At 32.9% G+C, this 17,987-nt stretch overlaps 1 protein-coding gene, 1 long non-coding RNA gene and 1 other non-coding gene across 5 annotated transcripts; 2 read left to right on the top strand and 1 right to left on the bottom strand.

Annotated features, from left to right (window-relative positions):
• The first annotated feature begins 551 nt into the window (after positions 1-551).
• Positions 552-13,069, top strand: LOC106660954. Of its 3 annotated transcripts, none has more exons than XR_002910834.1 (4): positions 552-886; positions 6,449-6,641; positions 9,540-9,691; positions 12,984-13,069. It is a non-coding gene; the product is annotated as an uncharacterized LOC106660954 (long non-coding RNA). The 3 variants fall into 3 exon arrangements; XR_001339614.1 differs by having other exon boundaries at positions 6,449-6,552; XR_002910835.1 differs by having other exon boundaries at positions 6,497-6,641.
• On the bottom strand, positions 2,451-4,040 carry LOC106660953. Its single transcript, XM_014384031.2, has 3 exons — positions 3,714-4,040; positions 3,464-3,621; positions 2,451-3,393 (listed from the first exon to the last, which is right to left on the bottom strand). The coding sequence occupies exons 1-3, from the start codon at positions 3,763-3,765 to the stop codon at positions 2,560-2,562; spliced, it is 1,044 nt and encodes a 347-aa protein (XP_014239517.1). The 5' UTR covers positions 3,766-4,040; the 3' UTR covers positions 2,451-2,559.
• Trnai-aau lies at positions 12,206-12,279 on the top strand. The gene has a single exon. It is a non-coding gene; the product is annotated as a tRNA-Ile (tRNA).
• Positions 13,070-17,987: the final 4,918 nt, after the last annotated feature.

Here is a 17,987-nt window from a genome sequence, read left to right on the forward strand (position 1 = left end):
AAGCACTTCAAAGTCCTTCTTCCGGTGGGCCTGAGAAATTATTCTGCTGATTTTTGTTTCAGCGACGTTCAGAAAGGCCGCATGGTGGCAAAAAGCGACAATTTGTTAATGGGACAATTTGGGCCAGGTAGTGAGAGATCGTTAAAGGCGCCTCTCGTGTTCTAAATCGACTTTTCTGGGCCAGATTTTTGTCATTCGGGGTTTCCGATTCTCGTTGAGGCCTATGGCTTCACTCACACCTTTTTTTCCAACTTCTTTTCTCTGCAGATAAGATCTAAAGTGTAAGAAGTTTCTTACTAATTTTCAAGTTGTTAGTTTGCAGCATTGCAGAATTTTGTGAGTAATTGTAAACGATAGAATTTTACTTTAAGTTATATGTTTTCTGTTCCTTTTTCACCACAAAATGAAATTACCATTTATTTTACTTTCCAGCGCACACAAGCACAATTCAAACACTAACAAGCTAAGCTTAAGAACTAGGATAAAAGAGACACATTTGTCCAGATGATTTGAACAATGGTCATACAAATTCGTTACTTAAACATCTGACTTGTAAAAAATGTAATTTTTTGATCGTGAAAATGTTCCTTTTGAATGGGATCACGTATCGTCAAGATTTCCAAGAGTTACATCATTTTTTAAGTCGTGTTCACTACACTCCCTGGGAATTTGACAAAGCTGTTTAAAAAATTCTGTAGTTATTTCTTTGCAATAATGGATGGATACAATGTTTGCGATGAAAACCACGTTTAACCAAGAAAGAACAGGGTGCATTTTACCTGACATAGTTTAAAATAATGCCGAACCTATCATCACCTGATTTTTAAACCATTTGGAGAACCTGTTGCTACAGATTGAAGTTCAGAAATGGTTTTTTAGCCATTCCGTAAGTACTAAGTATTCTTAATTTATGCTTTTAGTAATGAATTTGAAATGTTTAAAATAATAGTAGGTTCTGATTGTTCAAATCATCAAGGTGAATAAATCTTAGTAAGGTAGGAGTTCATAGTAACTGTTATTATTCGTAGTAAGTAGCTGAGTACTTCAGATGCTTTCAGAGGCATTTGAATGTACTACTTTTCTTTTTTTGTGTTTGTATCGATGGAGAGTTGATTAGTAGTTGGGTTTCTCTTAGGATTCATTGTTTGATGGATTCCTCTTTGAAAGGTTATGAAATAAAATGAAGTTGTGAGGGCCATTTGGAAATGCTGAAACTGTACGTTATTGTTCGATTACAATTAAAAAAAACAGGGGTGTTTGTTAGGAGTCTTCACACCGATTTCCTTCATGTGTCTATTTCGTAAGAACGGAACAAAGAGTGTTTGAAAAAGACCAGTTTGTAGATGGGTTCCGTGCCAAATTGACCCGGTGGTCACTGGGTCACTAGCCCTGTTAACAAGATATTGGCCGTCGGCCGTGTCGAATCACTTGGGAATCGTGTTTACACTTTAAAAACGCCGACAGCCATGGCCGGGCTACGAGATAATTTGTCGGGCGCCGTTTCTTGTTTTGCCATTGTTACCACCTTGCGGACGGAAAATGCAAACAGATAGACTTTGTCGGTGAAATTAGCGGATTTTTTTCACATCAGGAGAAATCCGCCCTTAATGTATCGCTCCCATCGGAAAGATTGAAGGTTTGCACTTTGATGAACGAAATATACCGAAAATACAATATAGCAAATAATAGTCAGAGGTGGGACGTCTTTGGCCGCAACGGTTTCGGCGTTGACATTGCGCTCAGCACTGTAAGGTAAAGGTCCCATGTTCGAATCCAGCGGCCCTGAATTCGAACCCGACATCCTTACAATTTTTTTTTTTTTCAAAAACACCGACACCCTGAGGGTTTACATGATCTCTGCTGTTTGCAAACCATCGTAATAAAAAAAATCCGTTGCCGGAAGAAATGTCGTTCGATTTAGTAAAAATTGTTTGTGAAGTATTGAAGCTTACATCGCTGTCATCAATGGTGGTTTTCCTATGACAAAATGTTTTAGAATTTATTTTAAAACGACCAAATTACAGATTTATCACTTGACTTCAAAGGACAATCTTACAAAGTTTAGTTAGACAAAGACCTGTATCTCGACAGTTGTAAAAAAAAAAAATACGATAATTGTTTATTTTTTCAGTAAAATGGAAACGAGACGGCTTTATCTATACAATTTCCAAAATTCTGAGACAATGGATATTGTAATATCTATAGCTGACTTAGAATTATATTCCTTATTATTATATTCTGCTTGTCTGTCGGTTGAAAATTGAGGTTTATCTAGGGGTTATCGATAATGTTGGTAAAGAGGTGTAAAATTGAATATAAAATCATTAAAATTCATTATGCCTTTTATTTCATTTATTCGACTGTAATATAAAGCCAGTTACTCGGTAGCACAAAAAGCAATCAACTGGATGAAGCAGTTTCTAAAATTTTGTATGAAAAAGTACGATTTGCAGTAGTTCAAATATATAAAATACACTTTTATTTTCAATATTTTATTTGAGGCATGTTTGAAAGTCAAATAACGATTAATTTTCTGTTATTCACTCTCTAAAAGCGTGTTCATTTGGCGGTTGTCTTGCTGGTTGGATTTTTTGTTAAATTCGTCTTGCTGATGGTCTTGCTGAAATCGCTTTTCGATTTGAGGAGCCTCGAGGGCAACCCACTGTTCACTTTGGAGGCGACGGGCTTCTTAGCGTTTTTGGAAATCGACGGTTTTTCTTGTCCCGCCGCGAAACTTTTAGCCTTAGAAGGGATGGGTTCTATATCACGGAGGATTTTGAGTACGTCCTCTTTTTTGAAATTATCTACCGATTGTCTTAAAGCTCTGTTGGTCCTCACTGGTGGAAGAGGGCTGCGGTCCGGTTTTTTAACTTCGGTTTTTGACACTTTCTTTCCCGCAAATCCTTTTATCGTTGTGTCCGAACATAATTTGCTCGGTGGCTTATTATTGAATCGTTTTTTGAAAGCAGCGGCACCTTCTCCGTCCAACCAATCCGCCACCGCCTGCTTCGTTTTGAAAAGTTGGTCTTCCTCTTGTTGCAACTCCGTATTGTCTAGGATCTTCTTCATCTCGGCGATTTTCTTCCTCACGTCCGTATTTCTTGACATGAAAGATTTCCTAGCCGATTTGAGTGTTTTAATCTTCTCTGAATGAGATTTTCCTGTACTGATTTTGTCCATTGTTTTCGTAAGGGCGTCCATATCTAAATCAGAACCGGCATCCGATTCGCTTTCGGAAGAATCGAACCTGTCGAAGAAGTTCTGGCTTTTCATACGCCTCAACTGATCCTTGTAATCGAACCTTTTCAATATAGCCTCTTTGTTCTTCCTGTTCTGTGCGATTTCCTCTTCATTGGCCTTACCGTTCTTCAGATTACCAATCAATATCTTTTCCTGAAAAAGGGAACGAATTAATTAATTTATTTGGATTATCTCATTTTAAAGTTTTTTATGAGATATTCACTTCTGCTCTCATTTTCTTCAGGTACTCTCCAATACGTGAGGTCATCTGTTCGGGTTCTTCATCATCAGATTTTTTCGCATAAAGGCTATCCCTTAATTTTTTGTCGTACAGGTTCAAAAGCTCGTCCTCTTCGCTACTTTTTAGTTCGACGTCTGAATCTGTAAACGACGACACATAATAAAAATACAGTTTGCATAGATTATAAAAATAAGCGGAGGTTTTGTGTAAGGTAACATAAATTGATTATTACCTAGCAAGAATTCTTTTGCGGTAAAATCGTTTCTCCCGCCCCACGTCTTCATTTTATTATGAATTTCTGGTGGATTATTGATTTGCAATAGAAGTATAAATAAATAATATCAAATAAATATTTTTTTCTAACAAAAAACACTTAGTAACAAATCACATGATCCGTGGTGAAATCATACGTCAATTTCTTGTAAATATCAAGGGCATAAAACATCTAATTAAATTTGTTTTCCTGAAAGATTCTATGTACTGTTCAAAAATCTTTAAAAATATTTGTAATAGAAAATAGCAATAGCACAAATGTCATCTAACTAGTCATAGCCATGTGTTTTTATAGAACATAGTGTAATATTGTTTATAATTAATTTTTTTCTTCTTGTTTATTAAAGGAACAAGGCAATAACAAATAAATTACTCTGAATTTGCATATTTTTTCTTGTAATACACTTTACCAGGCGGACGAAACATCATTTTTTTTATCTCGTGAAGGCTTACTTTTCTCTTCGTCATTCCCAGAAGATGAGAATTGCAAGGGGCTCCCTTTGATGTAGATGTCGTCGTCTTCAGATGAAGGTGAGCTCTCTTCGAAAAAGTCGTCGTCGAGGTCGGCATAGACGGTTTTCATCTCTGCACTACCCGATCTCTCTGCTTGGGGGCCTTTAACTTCTTCCGTGGCTTCAACAGTCGACATGTTTGGATTTACACAAATCGAAACACAATTTGATCTAAAAAAATGATGAAAAGATAGTATGTTGCGAAGAATGGATTATAAAAAAAGTTATGTTAAGCTTGATAAACACTGCTTGGGGATATATTCGGGCAATACTTGGAAATTATTTGCTTCCAATTCAATTATATTTCAAAGAAAATGCTTAAAACTTAATTATTCAACAATCCAATTATGCCGGATGATACTAAAGATCAAGTGGTGAGAGGTGAAATTAAAATCTCATCAAATCTGAATAGTATTAGCAATCTGAATAGAGAATTATTTTATAAGCAAAAGGAAAAAAGATTTTGCCATAATGTTGATTATTATGAAATTATGTTGATATTGACATATGCATACTCTTTTTCCGCTGGCCAACATATCATTTACATAATTTATTTTGCTAAATTAATTTAATGCCAATTTGTTGTTTATGCAAGACATTTTTAATATGTTTTGAAGCATGTAAAACACTTTAAAACTTGGTCATTTATAGAATAAAATAAATTAAACAGCTTTGTTCAATCTATCAAAAAATAATATTTCGCATTATTTTTCTTTAAAGCGTGTGTGGTGATTAGTGACCGTTAGTCGATTATTATTCAGAAATCGTGAGATGAGGTCTGGTGTGATGTAGGTTTCAGAAAAACATTTTCTTTATCGTGCCAACGTTTCGATCTTTATTGAGATCATCCTCAGGGCTTGGGATTTACAAACATAGTTTAAATTTAACTAGAACATGTAGGATGTGGAAAAGTGAATTTATACAATGCAAAAAAATATTTTTTTATATTCAATCAAGGCATTTCTACTCACTCAAAGTGTTTTTTTTTCTGCGTCAATAAGTGAATTTATACAATGCAAAAAAAAAATTTTATATTCAATCAAAGTATTTCTACCCACTCAGTGTTTGTTTTCTGCGTAAAAAAGTGAATTTATACAATGCAAAAAAATATTTTTTATATTCAATCAAAGTATTTCTACTCACTCAAAGTGTTTGTTTTCTGTGTCAAAAAGTGAATTTATACTACGGAAAAAAATATTTTTTTATATTCAATCAAAGTATTTTTTTGCATTGTGTAAATTCACTTTTTTCCACATTGTAATGTTTTTGTTAAATCCCAGGCCCTGAAGATGATCTCAATAAAGATCGAAACGTTGGCGCGATAAAGAAAATGTTTTTCTTAAACCTACGTCACACCAAACCGCATCTCACGATTTCTTAAAAGCGTACTAATGTGGAGCGATCCCTGCTGCCCCCTTTATCGATCTCAACTTTTACCAGGAAAAAAACGATTCACTACTACCAAATAAAATGAATTTTTCTATTACTAATTAACTTATAGTATTTAAAATAATAATTTATTTACCAAAGTATTTCATCTGAAACATTTTTGTAATATTTAAGCATAAATTTATCGTCTTTTTATCAATAACGAAGTTATTTAGGAAATATTTGTAATCTTATCAATGTTAAATTCTTTACATTATTGAAAAATCATTTAATATCATAGTAATTAGGCCATTGATTACCTAGTTTTACAAAGAGATCCGCTTCGTTGAACGCACGTGTCGTGACTGGGGCAAAACTGGTCCATATCGCCATGGGGACGTGTAAACAGAGGTGAGCCGTTGCCTGGTTCCTTCTTTGATTATCAACCTGTTCCACTAAACTGTCTAAGATTCGAGCAAGCGTAGATAACAAACATAGAGGCCAAGTTAACGTATCAAATGTTCTGATTTTGATCACAATTGGCCTTGATCTTTTCATGATCAAGGCCAGCTTATTGTCGCGGTACCGGTCCGAATCTCTACGACCTAGACTCTTGGGTCTGGCACGCAGGGAGAGGTTGCTCAATGTGTCCCTCGTAATTTAAGAGAGTCATTCTTAGCTCCATAAAGGGAGCGAGTAGGAATGTCCCCGATATCAGAATTGAGCATGAGCACGGCAATTTTTCGATCCTCTATTCCGATTTCTGCAGGAAACTGGGGTAATTCTGTATATATAGATCTTTTGTTTATTACAGGTAATCCTATTACTCATAGAGGTTTTAACTGTTTGAACGTATGTGCAGTACAAGAGAGTCGATGGCGGAATATCAAGTACACCATCAATCCTCAACCAGACTAGGTAGGTATGTACTGTTGTAAGTATAGTGGTCTACGCTTGATGAATGGTGATGAGAAAATATCCAGTACTCCATCCTTAATGAGTGACAGGTATTTAAATAAGAGGGAAAGTATTTAAGAATGAGTGATAGAGTGAGTGTGTTTAGGTTAAAACTGCATGCGTTGGGGCTGAAATCATTGTCGATAACCCTTGATGACTGTGGCACTGATAAGACCATCTTAACTAAAATAAAATAGAAGATAGATTATATATAGAATAGATATATAGAAAGATTTAGAGATAGAAGAACCAAGATAAGATCGAACCGGTTCACCAAAACACCGAAAAGGGTGATTCTAGCAGCTTGCTGCGATAAGATACAGGTACACAAGTGCATATATAGGCAGAATTAGCTTACATAAATTTAAGAAAAAGTAGCTCTAAAGCACTTTATAGTTGTGATCTGCATTATGTATTGACATAAAAAGAATGCTAACATTGTACGTAAATAAGCTAGATAAAATATAATATGATTATACCAAATATTAATATTTATTTAGAAATCGTGAGATGCGGTCTGGTGTGATGTAGGTTTCAGAAAAACATTTTGTTTATCGTGCCAACGTTTCGATCTTTATTGAGATCATCTTCAGGGCCTGGGATTCAAAAAACAATGTTTACATTTAACAAATACATGTAGGATGTGGAAAAAAGTGAATTTATACAATGCAAAATATATTTTTTATATATTCAATCAAAGTATTTCTACTTACTCAAAGTGTTTGTCCTCTGTGTAATTGTGCCATTCTTGCGTGTCGTGAGAGTGCCAGTGAGATTTTCTGTTTATATACGTTGGATTTTGAAGGGGTGGGGAAGGATGTCGGTATAGAAAACACATTTTTGTATAAGGCGTCGACTTCTTTGAGGTGAAAAAATATGTTGGTAATAGTTCGGCCAGATTATCCTTTCAGGATTATATAGAAAGGGATAAAGAGGAAAAGGAAAGCTAAATTGTTGGGAAATTAGACTATGTGAAAAATATTTGATGTGTGGAATGTGATGATGTAGGTATGTTATCTGTATTGAATTTGATTAATGGTATTGGCGTAGCTGCGATTGAGTTTACATGTATCTGTTCTGTAATTGATGCTGTGTTTATCTCTGTTGATATAAACCATTTCTAAGAAATTACGTTTAGGTTTGTTTTGTTCTGTAATTAATGCTGTGTTTATCTCTGTTGATATAAACCATTTCTAAGAAATTAGTTTATGTTTGTTTTGTTCTGTGTGTAATACTTTTGGATTGTTGAAGTCGAAATTGTGTTGGTGTTCAAGATGGTGGGTAGCGAGTGCTGTAGGATTTTGCTTGGGTTTTTTGCAATCATAGATATGTTGCTTTACTCTCTTGTCCAGATATTGGGATGTAAAACCGATGTAAGTTGCCGGATAGTTTAAACAGTTGATCTTGTAGATTACGTCAGATTTATTTGTTATTAGTGTGGGATCTTTAATTTTGGAAAAAAGTGTTTGAATTGTTTTATAATTTTTGAAAGCTATTTTGAAGTTATCGGACAAGAGAAATGTGTTTAATTTATGTGATAGGCCTTGGATAAATGGTATGGAAATGTATGCTGGTTTGTTTGTATTCGATAGACTTAATGTAGTATTATTACTAATAGTGTTGAGGTGTTAGTGTTGATTATTCTGTTAATTATGTGTTTAGGGTAGAGATTGTTATGGAGGATCTGTTTGTATATCTTTATGTTTTTGTGGTGGAAGGATTCATGGCTTAAGGTAATCATTCTGTGAAGTAAATATTAATGCTGAAATAATTGTCTTAATTTAGTTCTTCAGGTAGTCCATGTATGCATTATTGATAATAGTACTCATTTGACCGTTATATAGTTACCGTTTTACCTTTTTTTTAAGGAAAAATGTAGTACAGAGAGATATGTGAATTCTCATCTCTCGGTAAATACCCTGAGGCATGAATAAAGATGGGTATTTACCAATGGGTAAGGCTTCTTTATTATAAAACGTTTTTTTAACGTGTAATTTTCTCGTTTGGAAGTAGCACACTTCCTCCTGGTAGGGCTGAATTATTTAATGAAACGAAAGCATTATTCTACACGAAGGATTCTTAAAGTGAAACCTAATCTCAAAGATTCGATGACTTTTTAAATCCTACCTTAGACAAATATCTTCAGGGCCTTTACCAATTTAGTCCTTCGATGTGAAAAATGCCTTAAGCATCCTAGTGGCGTTCTTGTATTTAATTTACATTTATGATTTCTTGTCATCTGAAAACCCGACCCTGGAAGACAGATGACGTACAAAGACCACCTTTTTCATTAGTTGACAAAGAGGTCCTACCATCTAAACTCATGTTTGAGTTCACATCAATACCTTCGAATCAATTATGTTCATATAAGACATGATAATTATTCCAAACACCTCAGCATGACTATTCCCAATAGCTCTGTCGTCCGCTACCTTGGTATTTCTATCATAGCATGCCATCTCTCCGTGTAACAAGCTTTATCCCCGTCAGGATAAACTTTGAACCTTCCTGGGTAGCTAAGGATTCCATCAAACATTATAAATAAAAGCTGTTACTGCCACCAACATATTTGACGAACTAGAGAGGAAAACCTCCAGGATGAATGTCAAAAAGAAAGCACATAAAACCACTGCTGGAAGGTTATTATCCCACAAATAAAATCTAAACAAGTTCCACAGTCTTCAGTAATAGCTACACTTTAGACGAAGCTGTATTCTTCTTATTTGTGAACCTTTGGAAGCTGATGCTTCCACACACTTGCACAAGAAACAAATATCCTAGCACTTTAAGAAGTGTTTTATATCTGCTCACTATTCAAATGCCAAGTCAACAATGACCCTTTGAATGAATGTGAAATCTTTTTGACGTCTACGGGGTGATGGACCGGCTGTCTTAGCTAAGACATGTGGTTGTAAAATCGAACACCCAAACTTCTATTATTATTTCAGAAATTTACCCAATGAACTACAAGGATCTCTGAGGAACGTTCTACTTCTGATTACCTGCAACTCAGATCAGCTTCAGCTGCTCGTCATGGTAACGGCGTAATGACATCTAACATCATGATATGAACAGTTCCAGTTGCAGATGTTATAAAGAGGTATTTTGGGATGTGAAGGGTTTATTAACCAAGAACCATAAATTTAGACTAACAATAGAATAATTATCTAAGATTATATACATATATAACGTTCGCCATTCAGTTAACCATCTAACTGATACTGCCATAGTTTGGCCTGACTCAGCAGAGACAGAAAGTCTCGTCTATCTTCCGCTTGACTTATCTATCCTCCTAAGGTCCTTCCTTCACTCATCCACTACCTCAGCCTAAGTCTTCGCATCAATCTATCATCACCTAGCTGACCATTCATCTTCCTCGGTAGCTTCTCAATTGGCCTTCTCTTCAGTGGAGAACTGAGGAACATGGTTTTTGATGGTGGCTACTACGTAGCTTCGCCAAAGAGCTATTTGAACTTGGATACGCCAATAATCATGAATCATCGTCTGAGGACTTTTCCGCAAACCTCCGGAATCATCTCACCCTGTTATATAACTATACAGAAATATAACTCAACACTCGATCCCGTGCGTCACCTTGCATAGTCTAGCAAAATTAATTTTTGCCGCCTGCAAATATTTTTGTCATTTAATGTATTATACAATCTTTAGACCAAAAGCAGCAATGGCAAAAGGTGTTCATCAGACCTTTCTTGCTCTACGTAAATTAATATTATTATGTAGAAATATGTGGTGATTAGTGACCGACCGTTAGTCGATGATTATTCACAAATCGTGAGATGCGGTTTGGTGTGATGTAGATTTAAGAAAAGCATTTTCTTTATTGTGCCAACGTTTCGATCTTTATTGAGATCATCTTCAGGGCCTGGGATTTCAAACATTGTTTAAATTTAACAAATAGAAATTGAATTTATACAATGCAAAAAATATTTTTCATATTCAATCAAAGTATTTCTTCTCACTCAGTGTTTGACTCGCAGTAAGGAAATAACAAAAAACCAGACCGCACCTCACAATTTCTGAATAATTATTATTTAGTAATTAGTACATTTTGACTTAGCCAAGTAGTAAAGTAATTGATCCTTGATCACACAGTGTACTAAATTTTGTCTCTGTGCTTGATTATAACAAGAGTTAGTTTTAACTTACGCCCGTCATTACCGGAGGTAAGTAGGTAGGACAAAAGGGTAACGTTTTACCTGTCGGAGCCGAATTAGCCAAATTCCCTTCATCCTGTCATCTCCGGATAACGAGATGACGACGGTCGGCCATACTTGAAAGCTCGGCTCGCGTGACCGAATTCGCACGTTTCGAAACCCCATGGGACGGCTTTACACGAAAAAATAGCTTCCTCGTATGGACTATAAAAAGTATTGTGCATCTGCAATGGTAATAAAAAGAAAAAGGAAAACCCTCAGGACAATATCGACTAGTATTTTTTCAGTAAAAACTGTTTTTGAAAATGAAAAACTGGTCTTATAGGTTTATTTTCATTGTGAATTTTGACCGTGCCGTATAACTATTGGGGGTTTCGGGTTCATTGGTATTAGTTTTTTTAACTGCATATTGACCGTTTGAGAATAAAAAGTCGCAAATTTTTATGGCTGTTTGAACTCTATTTTTTAATTTTAAGGGGAATCTATTTTTATTTCTTTAACATCGATATTGTTTAGAAACTTTAACTTTACTATTTTCTTTATCAAATTTTAAAATAAGGTTGCTGTTACTTTTTAACTTTTATTAGACCTAATTATACGTTGGATATTTAATTTTTTGACGTTTAGATTGATCAAGTTTTGTTAATTAATTCAGCACAATTATATTTATATTTATTTTACAACAATCTTCCGATGGAACAAAAGTTAGTGGGTTTTTGTATCTAATTCTGTTTTATTTTTGTTTTTTGGTACGAATTTTGAGCCTTTATTTAATAAATAAATTAAAGGGACGTCGGTGGCCGCAATGGTTTAGGCGTTGACACGGCGCTCATCCCTGCAAGGTAGAGGACCCGGGTTCGAATCCAGCGTCCCTGCATTCGAACCCGACCCCGACTACTTACATACAAATGGGCTTTTTTTTAAAAACATCGTCACCCTGAGGGTTTATATGACCTCTGCTGTTGCGAACCCTCTTAAAAAAAAATTTATATCATGGTTTAATTATTATCTATTACATAATCTGTATTTTCTTGTTTTGGCGAAAGCCATTAATAAAGATATTATACTAATAAGACTATGTAGGGTCAGCAGAAATGCTAGCGAATTCAGCAATATAGATTTTACAAAAATGTTATACTTTTCTTTTGTGAGATCTTCCTCGAATTTAATTCACCAATCTAGTCACCTTATTATTTAAAATATATAAATAAAATTATAAAAAATTGAGAATAGTCTGTTAAAATACTTAGCTTATAGATCATTTATAAAACCTGAAACGTAAATTTTCGTTTTCTATTACTTAATCTGTATTTTCTTGGAGAAAATCGTTAATAAAGATATCATTATTATTATTATTTCATTATTATATTTATTATAATAAAGCGCTACGTACGATCGAACGTAGTCAAGTGTCAGAATAAGACCGGTCTGGGCAGTAAGGCCCATTAGCTCAGTTGGTTAGAGCGTCGTGCTAATAACGCGAAGGTCGCGGGTTCGATCCCCTCATGGGCCACTAAAATTTTTTTTCCATACCTTCTTGATAAATATTAACATTTCTTTCATTTTTGTACATTTAGTCTTGATTGGTCTTGTTTATTTTATTAAACGTTATTTTTTCATATTTGTAAGTGATTTATAAGCTAAAAGCTACTCTGTTCGACCAAATACCGACAGATTTTTCTGGTCTGGGTTCTTAGTAAGTATAACTGACATTAAGTTATTCTTAATAAAGTAATATTTATATTATAATGTGAATATCGCAGAGCAACAAAAAAGTAACATAACTGTCAATTGAGCAGTCGTACATATCAACTCGCTTTTGATCGGAAAAATAAATAGTATTGTAAAATTTATTTATTTCCAGAAATTAAGATTTCCTCCCATAATGCGAGTTTGACAAACAATAACAGAATGTAAACAATAATGGCAATTAATGTTTACTTAGTGAAGAAGGAAATTATTGAAATTATCAACAAAACAAACGAATTGCGGTTTTTTGGCCATAATTTTGTAATTTTTCGATCAATTTAAAATCCGATTACACTACTGTTTTCAGTAAAAAATCCTTTAAAATCACGTGACAGAATGTATAGGGTCATATTGAAATTTTGAAGTTGTACCGGGCCTGATGTACCCTGTATAATTTTTCTCCAAAATAGGTAAAAATTTGAAACTAGACTAAAAAATTTTAAACACGTATTTTTTTTAATTTTATAGTGTCATTGGTTCAAGAGAAATTCAACCGAGCCATCTAAAAAGGACACCCTGTATAATTTATATTTCGCTACTTATACTACACCATCACAATCGGTCTTGTATTGGAAAATACAAAATTAATTGTTATTTGATATTCTTATTCTTTAAGTGAATGATAACGGCTAAACAATCATGTATCATTGATAGAAGTGAATTAAAATCCGTTGATATTGACAGTAGGAATACATATAATAAAAATATACACATAGCACAAGATGAGGATAATCTATGAGATAGTAAAGAATCTAAAAATGTGATGGAAGTGTGTTGTTTATACATACATTTGGAAGCTTACGATCGTCTAGAAATAGACTACCTAGACGCGTTTTGTCGTCCCGCCAAGATTAGGGATAGATGTGTGATAGATTCGATCAAAAAAAAAAAACCTGGAAGATATGCATAAAACTACAAGTTAATTAACATTGAAAATAGAACAAAATATATACAGGGTGCCTCGTAAACAGACAATACTTGAGGAGGGTATTCTATACTTCCCAATTACTCCCTTTCATAACTTTTTTCCATAAAGTACCGTGTATCTCATAAAATCTTAATCTTGCTATATTTTATTACACCAATGGAAAGAGCATTGAAAATCCTATGAGATACTTATTTATATTGTACCCTTAAGTAAACGAAGTACAAAAACCCTTAGAATATAAACTTTCAAGAGGTTCTGAAGTTCTTGTCTAATGTTTACTTTTTATTTTCATTTCTACTTTTTTTTTTTTTAACAGAAGTTTAAAATCTTAATAAGAAATTTTTTAACCGTATTTACAGCTTGTTATTATGGGAAACTTTTCTGTAATCTCCATATCTGTCTGTATTTACAGATCGAAGAAAATCTTAATTAAACTTTAGACAAGAACTTCGGAAAATCGTAAACGTTTATCTTACAAGTAATTTTACATTTTGTTTCCTTAAGGTTACAATAAAACATCAAACGAATCTCACAGGGTTTTTAATACTCTTTTCACTGGTGCAATAAAATTTACAGTAGAATTAATATTTTCTGAGATTTTTATGGGATAAAGTTGTGAAAGGTTGAAGTAACACATAAGCTCAACAAGGGGTTCAAGGGATATCCTGTTTTATTATAGATTATTAAAAATAGTCGATATCATAGAATATTTCAAAAGCAATTAAATAAAAAAAGAAATTATTCAGTCGACATTTTTAGTTTTCTACATTTAAAAAAAATGTATTTTCATATTTCCCGGTTGTTTTCTAGGACCGTGGGTGTAAACCAGGCTCATTTTTTGACAATAGAAATGTACAAAAAACTCTGTTGCCCTGATATTAACATGGGCCATCCATTTTTCTCAAAAAGCTCTTCATGTAAAACAACATTTATCATATCTTTCCCGCCCACGACTCTTGCTAATCGCTTGTCCAAAGTATGCTTCAGCGGGGGTGCCAGTAACATGAACTTTTTTTTAAATAGCAATTTTCAGGGGTTATAAATCTCTCAACTACTGCACTTTAACTATCTTGCTTCCAAAGGGACTTTTCTCTAAAAACTTTACTATCAGATTTGTGTGGGTTTTACTTTTCAGACTTTTATTGCTTTCGTACAAAAGGCGCTTATGTATCTGCGATTTTATTATTGCGATTTTTTTTTACTGTAAAACATCATGGATTCACAAAGCAGAAATAGTGTAGATAAGCACAGACAAATTTTCCTTGAGAAACTGTTGCACCATTTGACGCAGTTATCTCTCGAGCGTTTCTAAAATAGAAAACGCCTAGTAATTTGATTTTCAATACAAAACCCAATCGAAAGGGATTCGTCTGAATTGAATCCAGAGGATATCTAATCAAGGGATCCCCCGTCCTGAATATGAGAGGAATCCTGCTGCAATCCTAATGCTAAAGCTCAAGGCGAACTAGTGCCTCGTGTTTCTAATAAACTCAGGGGAACTTAAATTGATGTAGAGGAACAAGTAAGTTAATACTTATTAAAAGGGAAAATTGCAGCCTAGGGCTTTATAGACTCCCCCTTTCAACGGCATTCACGGACGTTAGTACTAACCATTTGTAACATAAGTGACACCTATGTGTGCACCTAATTATAACTATGTTTTTACACATATGCTGATTGTAAATTAAATTTTACTTTTTAATTAACTTAAATTAATCTTTTTAATTTGTGGAAAGCTTTCTTATTTCTGTTTTAAATAAATTATACCTTCTACTTCTTCCTGTTTAATATTTTATTTATTTTAATCATTTTGTAACTTTAACTGTTTTGGTTATTCAGTAAAATATTTTTTTTAATTGCATACTATTCACATATTATTTTACTATCAATATGTTCGTATAGATGATACAAAGGGTGTTCCCTTGAATGGATGTCAATATTTCAGATTATCCTACATGTCAAATTAGACTAAATGTCCCCATTATCCAAAGTCAAATTCTCAAATGTATTGGGGATATTTCAATTTTCCAGTTATTCCTTTCACAACTTCAATAACCCGCATTTATCAGGAAATATTAATCCCGTCGTAAATTTTATGACACGAATGGAAAGAGCATTAAAAATCCTGCAAATTTGATCGTAGCTTTGAGCAAACCAAATATATATTCATTTAGAAGATAAGTTTTACGAGTTTCAAAAAATACCTGGCTAAAGTTTTCAGTAAGTTTTCCTTTGTTTGATAAAACATATTCAGTGGGTCAGTTATCACCAGTGTAACACGAACGTTTAATAGCAAAAAAATTCATTTTGCTGTTACAAATGATCTAAAAAAATAGTCATTAAAATTTTGAAACTTCTACTAAAACACAACGAAAACAATACAAACTAAAAAAGAAAAACTAGTAAATGATTGAGCATAAGAAAAATCAAAAAGCTTCAAATATTAAATTAAATCCATTGACGGAATTACTTCTTTCAATTAATTATTCTTTTTATCTAATGTCTTGGTTGAGATCAGCCGAAGGTCGTGGATTCGAAACCCACTCATGAAACTAGCTTTTTCATTGTTCAAATTCTTGAAGAATGCAAGCCTGGCATCGTTTCCTGACAAGTTTTGTACACTTAACTTAATTTTTTGAAGCTTTGCTTGACATTACAATTCAACTTTTCTAAAATTTCAAATTAACCCTCTTTAATGTAATTATTTCTGATTTCGAAACTTTTTATTTTATTTTAACCAATAAAAAAATTTTAGACAATGATTTGAAATATCAACTTGTAAAGTAAAATTCCTTTACATTTGAGATTTTATTTAAATATGAAGTAATTTGGTTGATAAAAACTATATAAAAATTAATAACCTACAATTAAAATACAAAATATATCAAGTTAAATATAAAAATAACGGATTCTTTTCTTTAATTTGAGAAATGTAAGAAATTGTGGTCTTTAAATATAATTATTATATATTTTTAAAAATCAAATTAAAAGAAGAATCATATGTTGTTATATTTAATTATATATATTCATTTTAATTAATTCTGGTGTAGTTTTCTTATATGTAATTTTTTTTCAAATGCAGTAATTTTACTTTACGGGCTTATATTTCATACCGTCTTCTAAATGACTTTGAATGGGTCAATTTGTAATTAAAAATGGTTAATTTAAAATTAACAAGGCTAATTTGAAGTTAAGAATGGTTAATTTGTGCGAAAAATCTTTCATTAAAAAATGCTGTTAATTTGACGGAAAAACTCTATATATTTATATGTTTATGTGGTTGTCTGTGTGTGTGTGTGTGTGTGTGTGTGTGTGTGCTCGTACATACAATAACATGTCCTTTTTAAAAAATTAAATTATTCTGTGTGGCTGAAGTATGTTAGGTTCGCAGTGCGCCCTCTAAAAAATATAAATAAATAAAATAAAATAAAATAAATTTATAACATATTGAGTCGCATAAGAAGGAATATTAACAGCCAATCTTTTTTTTTCCTCGAAGCACTGCCTATTTTCTGCGTGAACCACGGGAAAGACATGTATCTGAATTTCCGTTTTTCAATTCCTGACGAAAACATGAACGAAAGATGGCAAATAAATCCGCAACTATTTACAAACGAGAACTGAAAATTCCCATCTTTACTATGTAAACAGACAAAATCAATTGCCAACTCAAAATATTTAGAATAGAATTTGTCTAAAGCTGAGGAAAAGTAGAACGGAATTTTAAAAGATTTTACATTTTGCGCTTCAATTTCAATAGTAAGCACTTACCAGAGGTTTTTTCTGAATTGATTCACAAACATGCCTACTAAAAGTCTGATTCTCAATTTTATTCCACATATTTCACTTTTCAGGTTATTTACACCTTTCACAAATTGATTTCATAATGTCCCTCGTATCTTACAAAATTTTAATGCTTCAATAAATGTGATTACACCAACGGAAAGAGCATTAAAATTCCTATGAGATTCATTTTTTATTGTAACCTTAAGCAGACAAAATCCCTTATACAATTTTGCCATTTTTTTTAGTTTTTGTCTAAAGAATAAATAAGATTTTCTTGGTTATTTGATTTATTATTATTTATTTATATTATTATTTATATAGTTATATTAATCAAATTTAAAAAATCTTGTTATAAATTTAAAAAAATTATATCAAAGTTAAAAAGGATAATTTGAATTCAAGAAGGATAATTTGATGTTAGAAAGGTTAATTAATTTGAATTAAATGAAATTAATTAATTTGAATGAAAATTAATTTGAAGGTAAAAAGTGTTAATTGACGGAAAATGCTACATATACATAACACACACACGTACACAGTATACAGAGTGTATCAGCTTCTATAGTTCACCCATTTAATTCGGAAACGATTAACTTTAGCCAATAATGGTCTTATACAAACCCCAAGTTAATTTTGGCTAAGAATCGCATGATGGGAACATTTGACATAACTTTCTCATCTATTGGGTTGTCCGGAAAATAATGCAGGATTTTAAGTTTTCATTAAAAAAAATCTATATAAAATATTCTGTTTACGTT

This window comes from Cimex lectularius, unplaced genomic scaffold (genome assembly GCF_000648675.2).
Source record: "Cimex lectularius strain Harlan isolate CLEC.00 unplaced genomic scaffold, Clec_2.1 scaffold456, whole genome shotgun sequence".
NCBI lineage: Eukaryota > Metazoa > Arthropoda > Insecta > Hemiptera > Cimicidae > Cimex > Cimex lectularius.

Coding starts and splice junctions, on each gene's coding strand:
- LOC106660953 (XM_014384031.2), bottom strand. CDS start 3,765: ATGAAGACGTGGGGCGGGAGAAACGATTTTACCGCAAAAGAATTCTTG. Junction 3,622..3,713: donor CGCAAAAGAATTCTTGCTAG/GTAATAATCAAT, acceptor CGTCGTTTACAG/ATTCAGACGTCGAACTAAAA. Junction 3,394..3,463: donor TGAAGAAAATGAGAGCAGAA/GTGAATATCTCA, acceptor TCCCTTTTTCAG/GAAAAGATATTGATTGGTAA.